The sequence below is a fragment of the Balaenoptera physalus genome, assembly GCF_965194825.1.
Source record: "Balaenoptera physalus genome assembly, chromosome: 1".
NCBI classification, from domain to species: domain Eukaryota; kingdom Metazoa; phylum Chordata; class Mammalia; order Artiodactyla; family Balaenopteridae; genus Balaenoptera; species Balaenoptera physalus.
In genome coordinates this window covers 5,638,322-5,654,912 of record NC_138882.1, presented here as the reverse complement: position 1 = coordinate 5,654,912, position 16,591 = coordinate 5,638,322, and the positions used below count along the sequence as shown (strand labels likewise).

The 16,591-nt window shown below is 42.0% G+C and overlaps 1 protein-coding gene across 6 annotated transcripts in view; it reads right to left on the bottom strand.

Moving 5' to 3' along the window:
* The window catches only part of DENND1B (DENN domain containing 1B), a gene marked incomplete at its 3' end in the record, with an annotated part of 254,700 nt that extends 239,294 nt beyond the window's left edge, over window positions 1-15,406 (bottom strand). For all 6 annotated transcript variants that reach the window (XM_082425576.1, XM_082425578.1, XM_082425579.1 and 3 more), the window contains exons 1-2: window positions 15,256-15,406; window positions 13,194-13,258 (exon numbers count right to left, since the gene is read on the bottom strand). In XM_082425576.1, the coding sequence (XP_082281702.1) occupies window positions 13,194-13,258; window positions 15,256-15,272 (82 nt within the window). In that variant the 5' untranslated portion in view covers window positions 15,273-15,406. The remainder of the gene's footprint in view (window positions 1-13,193; window positions 13,259-15,255) is intronic.
* Between the last annotated feature and the right edge of the window lie 1,185 nt (window positions 15,407-16,591).

Below are 16,591 nucleotides of genomic sequence, written 5' to 3'. Positions count from 1 at the left end.
GACACCTGACTTCTGTTGAAGCGATCATGCCTTTTTTCAAAGACTTTACGACCATGATACAGAAACCAAATAAAAGTTTCCATCTACACAGTGATTTACAGCAGTTTACAAAGCACTTTCATGCCATATTGTATCTGACTCTCATAACAATTCTTGAGATATGCAGTGCAAACTTTTTATAACTGTGAAAAGTGAAATTAAAGGAAGATAAACGACTCTACCAAGTCACACAACTAATAAGTAGCAAAGCCAGGACCAAAAGCCATGTTTCTACCCTTAGTCCAGTATCTTTCTACTCCACCATGACGTCTGTGAGGTAAGACATTCTGTTTTATTCATAAGAGGATTCCAAACTTCAGGTTTTTAGAAAATCATGTCATCAGACCCATTTACTCCTGTTCACCCTGAAACACAGATTTAACTACCTATTCATATTCAATCAAAGGGTAAGCATCAGTTTTAGGTAGCGTGTGTCTGCTCTGAGAGTTTCCACAACAATTACCTTTCATAATATTCACCCTCCCCTCCTGCACTACTGGTGGGAATGTACATTGGTGCAGCCGCTATGAAAAACAGTACGGAGGCTCCTCAAAAAATTAAAACTAGAACTACCATATGATCCAGCAATTCCACTTCTGGGTATTTACCCGAAGAAAACAAAAACACTAATTAGAAAAGATATATGCACCCCTATGTTCACTGCAGCATTATTTACAATAACCATGATATAGAAGCAACCCAAGTGTCCATCAACAGAGGAATGTGGTGTGTGTGTGTGTGTGTGTGTGTGTGTATGTATATATACATGCATACCATGGAATATTTACTTAGCCATAAAAAAAGAATAATATCTTGTCATTTGTGACAACATGAATAGACCTAGACGGTATTATGCTAAGTGAAATAAGTCAGAGAAAGACAAGTACTGTATGATTTCACTTATAGGTGGAACCTAAAAAACAAAACAAATGAACAAACATAACAAGACAGAAAAAGAGTTACAGATACAGAGAACAAAAGGTAGTTGAAGGAGACGGGGGTGGTAAGAAATAGGTGATTAAGGGAGGGAGATGAAGAGGTGCAAACTTCCAATTACAAAATAAATGAGTCATAGGGATGAAATGTACGGTGTGGGGAACATAGTCAAGAACTATGTAATACCTTTGTAGGTGACATATTGTAACTAGACTTATCCTGGTGATCATTTTGCAATGTATATAAATACCAAATCACTATGCTGTGTAACAGAAACGAACATAGTGTGGTAGGTCAATTATATTTCGGAAACAAACTCATAGAAAAAGAGATCAGATTTGTGGTCACCAGAGGCAGGGAGTAGGGGAAGGAGAATTGGATGAAGGTGGTCAGAAGGCACAAACTTCCAGTTTTAAGATAAATAAGTATGAGGGATGTAATGAACCACATGAAAAGTACAAACAACACTGCTGTATGTTACCAAGTTGGTAGGAGAGTAAATCCTAAGAGTTTTCATCACAAGGGAAAAACATTCTTTTCTTTCTTTAATTTTGTGTCTGTATGAGATGATGAATGGTCACTAAACTTGGTGTGATAATCATTTCATGATGTATGTAAGTCATATCATTATGCTGGGCACCTTAAACTTACACAGTGCTGTATGCCCATTATATCCCAATAAAGCTGGGAGAAAAAAGAAAACCTTATGCTATATTATATTATTTTTATTTTTCATTCAAAGAAAGCAAATAAATAAATAATCAGGTTAAGGAAATATGATAATAATATTCACTCTCCTCTACTAGCTTTCCTTGTCTCTTCGTTAGAAAAAGAAAAAATGTCCAAAGGGCACTCTGTATCAGAACAAGAAAGAACAAACCTTTTTCAAACAAAAGAAAGTATTTCGTTAAATGATTTGTTAAACAATAAGAGGAATAAAACCTTTTTTAAAACTGAATAAAAGGGCTTCCCTGGTCGCGCAGTGGTTGGGAATCTGCCTGCCAATGCAGGGGACACAGGTTCCAGCCCTGGTCTGGGAAGATCCCACATGCCGCGGAGCAACTAAGCCCGTGAGCCATAACTACTGAGCCTGCGCGTCTGGAGCCTGTGCTCCGCAACAAGAGAGGCCCCGACAGTGAGAGGCCCGCGCACCGCGATGAAGAGTGGCCACCGCTTGCCGCAACTGGAGAAAGCCCTCGCACAGAAACGAAGACCCAGCACAGCCATAAATAAATAAATAAATAAATAAACTTATTTTAAAAAAACCAAACTGAATAAAAGAATATAAAATAACAAAAGCAAAGTACAATTAAAATTACAAACTAAAGAATTAAAGTTAAAACAGTCCAAAGAAATATAAGAATATTAAATGTCTAAGGAATGAAAGAATAAACACGGCATACACCAAGAAGTAAAAGCGAAACAAGGCAAATACAAATTCCAGAATTTAACACCTCCATGGTGTGAGGTGTGCAAACAGCTCGCAGGCCTCAGGAGGCCAAGTCACTGGTTACAGATCCCAGAAGCAGAAACAGGGCCTCTGGCCTTCCCTTTGGTTGTAGAAGATTCAGCACCCCTGCCCCTATGGGCCGTAAACCTCTGTACGGGAAGAAGACATCTCTCAGGGACCACTGAGCTCCAGCTTACTCACCTCCTCCAACCCATAAGCCAAGCAAAAGCACCCACTGTCCACTCTCCTCAAGCCTAGCTTTTAAATTAAGAGCTGTGACTCAGAATATGAATCGATAAGTCCCTTAATAACAATGCATAAATAATTTTTGTGTTATGAACAAATTAAATTCAGCCATATCTAAGAAAGGTGAATTCTAGTCAAATTTAAAATTATGTTAAGTAAATATAAATTATGTGTGTTAAATCTGTCATACATATTAAACGTAATACAGATCATACATTTTCAAAGAACTACAATACCATGAAAATATAAGCTGTAAACCATGGTAAATATAACTCAGTCCTACTGTGATGGCTTGGCAATTCTGAAGTGTTCAGTGACCTCACTGTCAATACTCTGGCCACCATGTGAATGAACCACAAGGAAGAAAGCAGTGGTATATGATACAAGGTTTAAGGTAGAAAACTTGATATGAGGGGCATCTCCACTCTTCTTTCCATACCCACCTATAAACAAAATGGTCATTGCCTATCTGGATAATACCTAAGGGAAATGAGTCAAAAAATTACCAAGAGATTATATGAATTCCCAAATTGCGTAAACTATAAGCGAATGGATTTTATAGTGGCTACATAAAGAATTCCGGACAGCTACATCAGTCTCAAAAACCAAATGCAGAACAATGCCACATGAAAAGCGTTATACTGGAGATTCATTTATGTCTTCAACTATCGAGCTAAGAATGAAATAAATGTTTACAAATTAAAATTCTGGCTTGCAAGTCATATTCCATTTTAATATTTCCACCTTCTAGAGTAAACACTGTTATGAACAAACGCAACAGTAACCACTGAAAACTTGGAAACTAGTATTTTTGTACATAAGAATTCTTAGCTTACAATGTCTTTTGTACCATGTCAAAACCTGTACACAGTAAACACAACCAACACATAATCTTGATGAAACTGTGTTGCCCCTTACTATCACAATGATTATTCTGCGGATATTCATCACCAAAATCACACATTGCATAGCAAAACGACAACTCCAAAACTTAGTTCTCATGTCCTCTGAGGTAATAAGAACAAAATAAAAGGAGATAAAGCAGTATTTTCTAAAAGTAAACTCATTAATTGCTTATAATTATTAAATACAAAATACCATTTTAATTTATATAAAAGACTAACAATGACCAAGACCTTGAAAAAGAATTCCCCAAATATTACATGACTTCCTCTTGCAAATATCATATCCAAAATACACTGGAATCTCAAAAAAAAAAAAAAAAAAAAAGCCACTTAAGAATCCTTCCTGAACCACTTCCATGTATTTTTAATGTGCAGACCTTGAGGACATTAACACACTTCTGAACTTATTTGTGTTTCATTTCAACCAATGTTTTCTGCACAAATTCATGCTGTTTCAAACAATCTTTTATCAGAATTAATAAGAAGTCTACATTTTACAATTACTCAGGTGACAAAATTTTAAAGGACTGCTTAATTTTCATTAATGATAAATGTGAACACTAAACACATCTTTATGCCGGTGCATCTCTGCTACCAAACCAAGACAAAATTATTTGTGAAATGACTAATTTCTGGACGCTTACACATTTGCAGAAGACCATCAGATGTACTAAACTGATAGTTCTATGCTTTATTTTCAGATTCAAATGATAAATAAGACGGAACTGAAAGAGGAAAAGGCTCTATCTGATCTTTACCAGTTCTGCCTACTAAGTTACAGAGTTTGTGGTTTATCAACAGTTCCACCAAAGGAAAAAAAAAAAAAAATTAAATTAAGCACCTATTGCTTGTGGTAATAAAAATCTATAGTCTTTCAAAGTTCTACACATTAAAGTTTTTTAAAAGATTTAAGAAATCTAAAATAGGTGTTGGAAATACAGCACAACCTTTTACTAACTTCACCTTAATAACAGAGTATAACTTAAGTCACTATTGAGCATCATGCAGACAGATGACACCTCCCTAAAATCTACAAGAGATCCAAAGAGACGCCTGTCCTCAGAAACCTAAAATCCAGTGTTTACATAGTCAGGACGGTAAAGATCAAGTTCAATATACGATATAACTGCCATGAGGCAAATATCAAAAGGATTATTACTCAGCAACTTCTTTTTATATCTTTTACTTCTGTAGCTTCACTTTCACAAATTTCACCTGTTTGATAAAGTTGTTATATTTTTAAAGAAGAAAAGATTTTAATAGCAATACCTCTCAACACCCTTCATAATTTTCATTCCTGTTCCTTAAAAGCCATCTCAGTACCTTAAAAATAGTGCTTCAACAATTGAGCAAATACTCACTGAACAGATGTTTTGGGTTCTGAGTAAACCCAACAATCCCCTGCCAAGGCAGATCACACTGTAGCAGAGAGAGTGCTTCTTAATCATCTTCCTCAGTTCGAAATATTTACACCAAAAACAATATATTCTTTACTCTTAATTATTCACACAAGATTCTGAATACGAAGTACAACAAACTAACTTTGGAAAGAGATAACTGCCTGATGCCCAGCTGAGAGCTGACAAGACATCTGTCTCTCCCTCCATCCCGTCAGGACACCCCCCCCTCCCCATGGCCCCCATGACCCCCACAGAGCAGAGTGAGATGCCCTTTTCACACTTGGTGCTGGGCACTGGGCGAGCCCGACCACAGCCCTTGCAACATGATTACAGTCACTGATTTGGAACTGACACACTCTCTCCGAGAATGTCACCTTCTCAACTGCTTTGCATCTGTGTCTGACACATAACTGCCACTCAGAAACACTCACTGAATGAATGAAAGGGGACTGAATATTTCCTATGTCGTTTATACTTTTCTTCCCATTTTCGTCTTTTGACTGATGTTTGTTAAAAATTTTCATATAATATCACAACAACTCTGGTCAAGCCTAGAATTAGGGATTGTCTAAAAGGATGGTCTTCTAAAACTGCTGCAAAAAAAAAAGTCATTGCTGTTAGAAAAAGATGATTATTTTAAAGGCAGCACGGCATAATGGTTCTAGAATCAGAAAAACAGATTCAAACCACAGTCCTACCTCTTACAGCTGTGTGACTTGGCAACATTATTTAACCTTTCTGAGATTCCATTTCCTCATCTTTATGAAAATGATAACAGTCCCCACTTCACATGGTTGTAGTGAAGATAAGTAGTAATTGTAGGGTCTTGGCACATTTACTGACACATTGTATAAATTAGATACATAGCTTTTATTTCTGTTTCTGTAATACATCTAACTGGAAGCCTAATCAGAGAAAATGAATTGGTAAATATGGCTCTGTAACCATGATGCTATAACTTTATTTCATTAACTGAGAACTTATAAACCAAAAAAAAAAAGAAAGTCTTAATGAAATTCACTGAACAAATACTCTAAATATACTTACACGCATATTAAAGCTGTTAACCACAAATTACGAACAGAGTATCAATATAAATGGGGGAAAATGAGTAACCTAACCAGTAACTGACAGAGGTGCACTTGATCCTCAGTTCAGAGATCTTTCCACTATAGCAAGTTGCATCTTTCTAATTAATTCAAGTGTACAAGGCTTTCTTTAAAATTAAAATGCTCCCCTGAGGGCTGTCTACCAGTTGTTCACGCCTCACTGTGAATTACTTTAATCAGATAAATACATTAAGCAACACCACCTACTTGAATAAATTGTGGTTTGAAGAGTGGTGAGCAGAGGGGTAATTTTAAAGCCAGGTACTGGGGTGGGGGACGCCTGTGTGATGCTCCCTCGGGGTCTCTTTGTGGTCACCGGGAGGCATGATGACAACGCACCTGCGTGGTGGGACCAGAGGGGCTCCAGGAGTCACAAAACGTGTCAACGCGGTGCCCCTCTAATGGGTATACCGGGTGCTCTCGAAGGAAACTTCCAGTTCTACAATTCTACTGTTCTCTCTGCAGACCCCAGGCGGCACTAACCTCCTAAACGCCTCTAGAAGATCAATTCAGGAGCATCTCTGGCAAGTTCCCCAACCAGGCCTGAGGACTGACCTGCCACAGAAATGCAAAACAACACACCCTTTTCCATAGATAAAAATCAAACCACCACCTGGAATAAATTAACATCCTTAATTTATGTAAACTAAGAGTCTAGCTGTGCCCAAAATAAATACAGCGGGGAAAACCATTTAACCTAACCGTGTAAGACCATCACAGCATCTCAGGAGTTTATTAAAGCTGTCTTGAATGCTTTCTAGCCCGAAAAAAAAAAAAAAATTAAAAACAAAACTCTCCTAGTTTCCATAATATCCCTTTAGCATTAAGCCTAAGAGTTTGAAAGTGGGAGGAGTTTTTGCATGTTAAATATTAAAACCTATCTCTACAGAAGAAGGATTCTTTTGGAATTGACTGACAACATATTTCACACTTAATCCCTTTGATTTTCATTGTCATCTAAAATAATTCCATGGCTGCTTGTTTAAAGTACTCCAAAAATGTCTACTGCTAATACTGTATATGCACTGTGAAACTGTATATTTTAAAAGGTAAATTATTGTCCTCTAACTTGCAAACAGAAAAGTAAAATTTGGAGGAAAAGAAAGAGGGATATTATTTGACCATAATCTCAATATTCTCTCCAAGTGAGAGAATATTACCAAAAGTATACCAGAAACATATCACCTTGAAAGTCAAGAAAACAAGGAAGTTCCAGGAAAAACCTGAACACACTCCTGGCACCGGGGCAACACAGCAGTGGCCACACAGCAGCCTGAGAGTACAGCGTCACGAGCAACCGCCTCGTCTCCACGTGCGACGGCGGGGATCACTCACCTTGAACATCAAGAGGGCGCCTTGGATGAAAGCAGTGAAATTAAAGAACATGTGAAGAAATAAAAGCACCTAATGAGACAAGTCACAATCAAACTATCAAAATATAAATTCTGCAGCGTCCCTATCAAAGTAACAATCAACAAATATTGAACCCTGAAATGTGACTTGCTTTTTACCCTGCAGGCAGCTGCGTGAAGGAGGTAATGCTCAGAGCCAAATGGAAAAGTACAGCCGTTCTCAATACTTTCAACGTAAAACGAAAATGGTGCATCTCAAAGATAATGCTCCTCAAGAACCACATTAAACTTTGCCCCTGGTTAGCAACTATGAGAAAATAAGTTTTGCTTTCTTCTACAATGTAGGACATAAAGTTAAAACTTTCACTCAAGATCACTCTAATTTATCCTAGTGCACGTGGGTTGAGAGGGACTCAGAGTTCCTTAACGAACACAAAGCGAGAGCAAAAGCAGGGTGACCGCATTTTACTCACCGAGTTTTTCCCGCTTTGGGCAATTTGTAAAGCCTCCTAGACCATTTTATCGTATGTATGACTCATCACAGTTCTACCTTGCAATTGTTAAGGTTTTCTTGGGGTTTTGGCATGTGTGGAGGGGTGTCAATGGGCTTTACTTAGAGCAGCCTCCACAAACCCACGAACACAGCACGTGTCCCAGTAAATCCTGTGATGTGAGGAGGGAGCCGAGCAGAGGTGGGTCCTGAATGGGGGAGGGGGGGTTGAGCACAGGAACGCCAAACAGCCCCGCCCAAGGCACAGACAGTCACAGGTCGCTAATGTCCCTGCTACTGTCCACCAGCACACACTGAGGATCACGTCCACAAGGGTAGCCTCTGTGAACTCATTCGACCAATGGTCAGGCACTATGCTCGGTCCAATTCCTGTTATTCAGTCTGTAACTATTCACTAAACACGCCAGACACTGCGCTAAACTGTTCCTTAAGGATACATACAGTTACTATGTCGTGGCCTGGTCCTTGAAGAGCTTCCTTGAAGCAGGGCAAGCAGACACTATATCTGCTATATCTGCTATATCTACATGTCTCTATATTACTATACTAGACATATCTAGAAGAACACAGTAAGTGCTAAAACACAGGAAGAAGCAAAATGCTGTGAATCTGTGTAAACAGTATCCCTAGAGACGAAAACTCATCAAATGCAAAAGTGAGTCTAGAAATAGCTTTCATTTGCAGGGCATGGGGGACACAGACTAAGGCGGGATTCTTTGGCCTAAGGATCTGATTTAAGAAAAAAGAGGCAGTTAAACTGTTCACATAAGCTAGAGATCAGAAGGATGGATAATCTGATACTGGGCTGGACAGGCTGATAAAAGTGGAAAGTCGGCAGCAAGGAGGGATTTGTTCCTAAGAGAAATTATTCTAGCTAAAGAGAAAGGGATAAAGAAGACAAGACTTGCTAAAAGATGTGTTGAACACTACTAATAAGTAAAACTGTCAGATCAAAGAGTCTCTAAATACGGAGATGGAAATCCTAAAAAGAGTAGTGCCAGCATCAACACTACAAGGAAAAAGCTCAGTAGTTATTTTATGTGGAATTATACTTCATTCATTAATTTCCAAGAAGACACTGTATTCCTGTTATAAAAACAATACCTGAACCGCATACATTTGATACTCTAGTATTTCCTGATGAGAAGTTACTGCACACTGAGAGGCAACAGAGGCAGCAGATTTAAAATATACATGCATATATCAAATCTATTAAATATCAAATCTATTAAAAGGCAATAGGTTAAAATACAGACTCTGGTGCCAGACTACTTTGGGCAAGTTTTCTTCATTTCTCTGTGCTTCAGTTTCTTCATTTCCTACCTCGGCATTTTTGTAAAGTACCCAGAACTGTGTGTGGCACGAAGCAATACACAAGTAGGGGTTACTGCCCTCCTGCTGCTGGGGGTGCACTGACAACAATACGAAAGAGAAAGCGGGGCGCCAAGGCCACTGCCTGGAAGGAAAACCCCAAGAGGCGGCATCTCCCATCTTCTACTGAGCAAGGGTTACCTTTCACTTCCCTGAATCACTCTGGGGAAAGCAGGGGCAGCCCGGTTACAATAAGTTCTGTTATTAGAATCGAAGAAGGGCGGCCACCCTGCTGGCGGAGCTTCCCTGATGGCTGGGAATAAGAAAGACAGCAAAGAGGAGAAAAGGAACGCCAGCAATCAGTTTGGAAATCCAACAGGAAGAGCGTTAAGACCTAAATGTTGGCACCTCACTCTCGGGGAGTCGGAGCAGAAGCTACCAGAGAAGTTGTCCTGCCAGGAAAACATCCACGAGAAGACGCCCCAGCCAGCCTGTCGGACACCACCAGAACCCCTTCCACTGACACAAAGGGGACGCGGTAGGAAACACCACCAACCCCACTCACAGCAATGTTTAAATCTGTGGGGCGCTTCACGTGTGCTCTAAAATGTGGCCTTTTCAAAAACAATCAATATATTGGGCTTCCCTGGCGGCGCAGTGGTTGAGAATCTGCCTGCCAATGCAGGGGACACGGGTTCGAGCCCTGGTCTGGGAAGATCCCGCATGCCGCGGAGCAACTAGGCCCGTGAGCCACAACTACTGAGCCTGCGCGTCTGGAGCCTGTGCTCCGCAACAAGAGAGGCCGCGATAGTGAGAGGCCCGCGCACCGCGATGAAGAGTGGCCCCCGCTTGCCGCAACTAGAGACAGCCCTCGCACAGAGGCGAAGACCCAACACAGCCAAAAATAAATAAATAAATAAATAAAATTAAAAAAAACAAAACAAAACAAAACAATATAATGCCTTTGAAACAAGTCCAAACAACAACAGATGAGATGATGATCGTCACCTCACCAGAGCAAGATGTATCAAGTTACAGTTCAGCAATGCCATTTCCAACCGCTAACTGAAACTCAGTTAATGACAGTCTGTCTCTGAAGATGTTTATGATGTAAATTATTTGGAATAAATAAGCTAAAACTTCTCTATTAATACGTAAACAAGAAACATGCCAAATATCTTAATGTAACATGACCAGTCTTAGCATAAACCAAGTTTACCCTGAGCATCATATTCTCTATTGGATCAAACAGACAGTCATCAAAAAAATAACACCAATATTCTGAGAAATAAACAATTCATTCAAAAAATAAACCAGTGTTCTGAGAAAGGCCAAGAGCATTTTAATCGATTTCCCAACTTCTATTCCCTGCTAGCTGTCTAGTAAATCAATCATGACAGTCTGGCCACTCACCCCTCCAATGACTATTTTAGGACTGGTCAGGCCCAGGCCAACTTGGGTCACTGGGACCCAACGTTCTGGGGGATTTGGGGAAAGAAACTTTCTGGAGCTAAAGAGAGCACCATGAAAAGCCAACGTCTGTCATCCCCAGAGTTATAAACAAGAAAGCAGAGCTCCAACTTATCTGACAGCCATTCTATCACCACAAGGAACCTAAGCCTCCCAGTGACACCGTTGCTGTGGATGGCAGAGCCCAGAGGCAGAAAGAACCTAGATCTCCGGTGACCTACTTCTAGACTTCCTCTCATATGAAATATCAAGCTTCCTTATTATTTAAATTGGCTTTATATTTGTACCCTAAAACATCCTAATCTACACATTTTGTTTTATAGGTCCATTACTACATAAGAATATCATCCATGTTCATGTAAATGTTAGCCAAAAAAAATGTATCCTACTTTAAACAAACTGATACGTATATGAGACTCACTAGATAAACAGGTTTCATTGATAGTTAAATAAGAATATTCCAATAACTTATTTTAATAATTTCTGGACATTTTGCCCTTCAATATTTATCAATACAGTAGAAAATTAACAAAAAAAAATTTAGAAACATCGAACTCTCAATTTGACATAAAATTCTAGTTATAAAGTAGCATCACTTTTTAGAGCACAAAAAGTATAACTTGTTAGGCCCTAAAATGTTAGTTATATTCATAAATTTAAGTCACAATCAAAAAAGAACAGTTGCTAATGCTTTTTACATAGTTGAATTTAGCTTTTTAAAAAATCCTTTGAATTTGCTGCCAATGAGCCATTTTAATGGAATACATGGGTAGAATGGATTAATTGCAACCTACAGAGAAGCCAAAGTGTTTATTTTAACCATTTATTATATTTCCAACTTCATCATGCTGGATAAATGGTTAAAATACAAATTAAGATGTTTCTGATGAGTAGCAATTTAACAATAACAACAGCAAAAAAGCAAGAAGGTAATAAAAGAAGGGCAGAAGTAAAAGATACCAACTGAAATGACCAGTTCCTGAAAAATGGAAAAAGGCAGAGGGCGGAAGTAAGGAGTAAACCACTCAGGAGTCTGCATGGCAAGTCCGAATCCCTCTCACACATGCACAGATCGGGTGTTCCATAAGGTAGGTCCATGCTTTCATCAAGATCACATTAGCACGCATTTAAAATTACAAAGAAACCATGTTTGCCAAAGGAATTTAGCCTGTTTTACAAACACATCAGGTCAGCATTACTCCACACACCTTAGCTGATGTTATGGTAGGTACTGTGAAGATTTATTCATATCAAATATACTATAAGAACAGATTTAATTGGAGCTAAAAAAATAATAATAATAACGTATCCATTGAGTCTTCAAAGAGAACTTACTTGGGCCTGGAAAGAACGTAAACAGACCAATGTTAATACATATAGGACAACAAAAGATTATCTTTTTAATCGGAGAAAGCTCACGTACAACCTAGGATCAGTCCCCGCCTGGGAAAAAACCTGACCACAGCTGCAACTCACATGGGCCTAAGTGCAGCAGGCAGGGCTGGCGGAGCCAGGAAGGTGTCTGACTTCCTACCTAAAATTAGCCAGGCCCACTTCACCACAGCTGGGTTAGGTTCCTCTATTTTAAGGTGTGCAGCTCCAAATTGCTTAGGAGCATATAACTGCTGGCCGGTTTCAGGAGCTAAGAGCGTCGAGAGACTTTCCACCAAGCCTTGAGAGTGCACAACTAGTCTGGACAAAAATTCCACACTGAATCATCAAGCTGTCTGGGGTCTAAGTACACTGGCAGTGAAATCATACACTGGAGATATCCATGAAAGCATATCGCACGAGGTCACAATACAAAGGAAATGAGCAGGAAAAGACGTCCCTTACTCTTTTCCACCACCCAACACACACACACACACACACACACACACACACACACACACACACACGACAAAAGTAGGGGGAAAACTGACAAAAATTCATGATCCTAAAGTGTTCTTGTCTTTTCAGGAAATTATATAGAACTGACAGCTGAAACCCTTCCAAGTAATGTCCCATGATTGTTTACCTCCCCCTGAAAGTCCTAGGCTCCTGGAGTGAACCCCATGGAGGGGGTACTCAGTCCACATTCTGCATTTGGGAAACATTAGAAGGGAAATGGTGCGGCTCCCATTTGTACAGGTGAGAAATTTTTCGCTAGCATTTAAAAAAGGAGCTGAATTTTCAAAAGCAAATGAAAAGGCGTGCCCTTCCACCAAAACTAACAATAACTTCATCAACCAATGGTAGAGTTAAGTTGTAAGTTACATGGCCTTTACATACACCTGAAATTTAAGCTGCACAGATAACATTCTGGATTGCTACCACCTCATGGTAAAGACTTAGCATCTATTTTATTACCAGAACCTGAGACACGAGACACAGAATACACATTTAATTCAGCATTATCCTGATGCCACCACGTTCTGGTCGTCTACAACATTAGCGCTTGTTTTGAATTAGCAAACACACATACCTTCATCTTCAGAGGCATGACATTTCACTTTCAATACCAAGTCAAAGGTTCTTTCTGGATTTTCCCTAAAAAAAAAAGAACTTTGTTATTTTTATTTCCTATAACAAAGTTTATATTTTCTTAACTCTAAAAATTAATCTCGTTCTTGTCTCAGTATGTTCCATATAACTTTATGACCACAACGTTGAAGAAGTAAAGTGTTTTCCTAGTTCAGCAACTTAAGAACCCTGAGGCTTAGGAGTCTGGAGTCTTGGGGCAAAACATTTAACCTCTGAGCCTGTTTTCTTACCTATAAAGTACCTTGTTCGCTTCAAAGAATTATGGTGAGGATTACAAATCAAATAATACAAATGGAAGTACTTTATAAAGTATTAAGTGCTGTATAAATATAAAGCATTGCCTTTATCTTATTGAACCAAAACCGGAAAGCCAGTACGTTCCTAAGTGTCTCTACCTTTCCCCGCCAGCAGAGCTTGACAGCAGGTTCTCCAGCTTTCTTCAAAGGACTTGTAATACAGGTGTAAATGAACACCTGGTTCCACCTGCCATGTTCTAGAGCACCATGAGACATTCATAATGTTCCTTAAATGCAATACTTCGCATATACTTTTCTTGAGATATAATAATTACAGCACATAAGCATGTTTAAAGTACCAAACTATACATAGCCTGCAAGGCCAACCAAAAAAAGCCTTATTTTATGTCAATTATCTTTGGGGAAATTGGACATCTGTCTCAATATATAGAGTTTACCATTAAGAACAGTGAGGTTTTGCTTCATTCAAAAGTTATCCGCATCTTCACTAACTGCTCATACATTCAACATAGTCTCTACTTTATTTCAAAAAGCAAATTGAAACCTATTGAGACATCTTTTTTAAAAACATAGCTCTGGTTTTTTTTTTTTTTAAACTTAGTTCTGTTTTAATCTCTTTCCGCCAGAAGATAAAAGGTCAAAGAAAGTCTGATACCACAAAGTCCATGTGATCAAAGTGTTAATATATTTCAGTTATTCCTGCCAAGGAGACCTTACTGTCTTTGTGTGCATTGGCTGTTTTTAATATGCACTTCCTTTAAGAAACTAATGACAGCTTTGGCTTCTAAATAAACACTCTATTTTTTTAAAATTTATTACAAGAACCTAGAAACATAGGAAGCGACAACCCATATAAATTTATTTGCAAATAGAAGTTTCCTCAGCCCTCCCACGATTCACTTGCTTCAATGGTAATAATCAATCTGGACCCTCAATTAGGTGACCCTCCTAATCCGGTTCAGGTCAAAAGGCACACTTTTTAAGTCATGCACCTATAGCAATCCACCCCCCGCAAGATATCAAACACTTAAGAAAACAATTCTAAATCACACAATTTTCCTATTTTCGTAATAGTCTTCAGGATCTCTCAAGTGTAAATAGTAAATATCGATCCCATTATACTGGGAAATTTTAAAGGCCTTCCACGCTAAAAGAAATATACACGATATTCACGATTTTAAACTCGGAGGAAGGGAGGGTTAAGGGGGGCGGGGAAGAGAAGAAAGATGGAATTCTTTGCAAACTAAGTTTCCGTAGCAAAATAAAAAACTCATGCCTCTAAGGTACCCAAAAGAAAATCACCACACTTAACACAAATAGCTTTCTGCCTAATTCGTCTCCTGAAGAAAAGCCTCCCCTGGTGGGTACCGGAGCCAACACATCAAAACACCACCACCGCCCACCCAGCCCCCGAGACCCTCTGGCAGGGACCAGCGGCCGTATCCCCGCACACGCGGGCACCTTTCAGGTCCTAAGAAGAGGCGTAAAAAGAAGGACCTGGGACGGCGCCGGGAGGACACCTCACACCCGCACCGCGCGGCCCGGCGCGGCGCGGGCGCCCGGCTGTCACGTCCGACCCGCGGCCCAGGACCCGCAGCGGCCGCGCCGGCGCCCAGGCCTCCGCGCCGGGCCGCGCGCCCCCGCCGCCCGCAGGCTCCGCGGCCTAGGCCGTCCGGGGACCCGGGGGTCCTGGGGCCCGGGGTCGGGGGTACCGAGGAGGGGCCGCCGCCCGCCGCCCACACTCACTTGGTCCTGCAGTCCATGGCTGCATGTCGCGGGGGCCGCCCCGCCCCGCCGGCCGCCGCGGGAACGGCCGCTCAGAGCCCCGGCGGCCGCGGCCCGGCGGTGGAGCTGCGCCCGCCCCGCCCCCACGCCCGGGTGACCGCGCGGCCGCCGCCCCCGCCGCCCCCTCGCGCCGGCCTCGCGCAGCCTGCACCTTCCGCGAACCAGGAAGTCGGCGGGCGGGGCCGCAGCCGGACCGCCTCACCTGGGCCGCGCGGCCCGCCAGCCCCCGCAGGGGGTTGGGGGTGGGGGCCGGGCCGTGGGCGGGCGTCGGGGGGCCCGCGCAGGGGCCCTGCCCTGGGACCCGCCGGCCGCTGTGCGGCCAGATCGCAAGTGCCCCGCGTCCTGAGCGCCGGACCGGCCGGCTGCCTCCCCGGGGCCGGTCCAGGCTCGGGGCGTCAGGGCTGCAGCCCCCGGAAAGCAAAGAACCTGACAAAGCACCTGGACTCGCCCTGTGCTCCACCCCGCGTGCGCCCGGAGCACCAATTGCTCGTGTTTGCTCGACCCTTCGTAGGCTGGGGCGTTTCATTGGTTTCAGGCTGCAAACCCGGACGGAGCTCCAGGTGCCGCTCAGCTCCAGCTGGGCCTGGTTACCTCCGAATCCAGAGCCGCCCCCTCTGGAGTTGGGAAGGTTAGGACGTGCACCTGCTCAAGAGCCCTGCCAAGCAGCCAAATAACAGTGCTCCACTTGCCTGCACGTCGGGGACACAGACCTCCCCCACCACGGGCCGCCGCATGGCCAAGCACTCACCTGGGGACACACCCACGAAGCGACAGGCCTCGTGAAAGGGCAGCCAGGGAGCTCAGGGCTGGACGGCGGCCCGAGGGCAGAGGGGCTCGTACAAAGAGCTGCCGTGTTCAGAGCCCTGGGGGTACGTGGGAGCAGCTAGTATGCACCGTCCCACCACTTGCGGTCACTCTGCGTGACAGACACTTTCACCAGCATCTCATAGATGAAGAAGCGGGCCAAGCCAACCCCGTGGTGATGGCCAAGCGGGATTTCAGACCAGGTCTACCCTATACCGCCTCTCTCCCTGGGGTGCTGCCTCCTATGTAGGATCTACTGAGAGCAGAGCTAGAAGTAGTCTTAGGATGGACGTGCAAAAGGCCGTCCAGGGCTGGGCTGTTAACGCAGAGACCTTCCCGAGAAGCCTTCTCCCACGCGTTACCACCCTTGACACATGGATGGCCTCAGTGTTTTTCATCCAAATAGGGGTTGCTTCAGACTTTATTCATGCAAAAGGTAAGAGGATGAGAGGAAACCAAATGTGGTACGTATAGAGTGTGAGTCATGAGACAT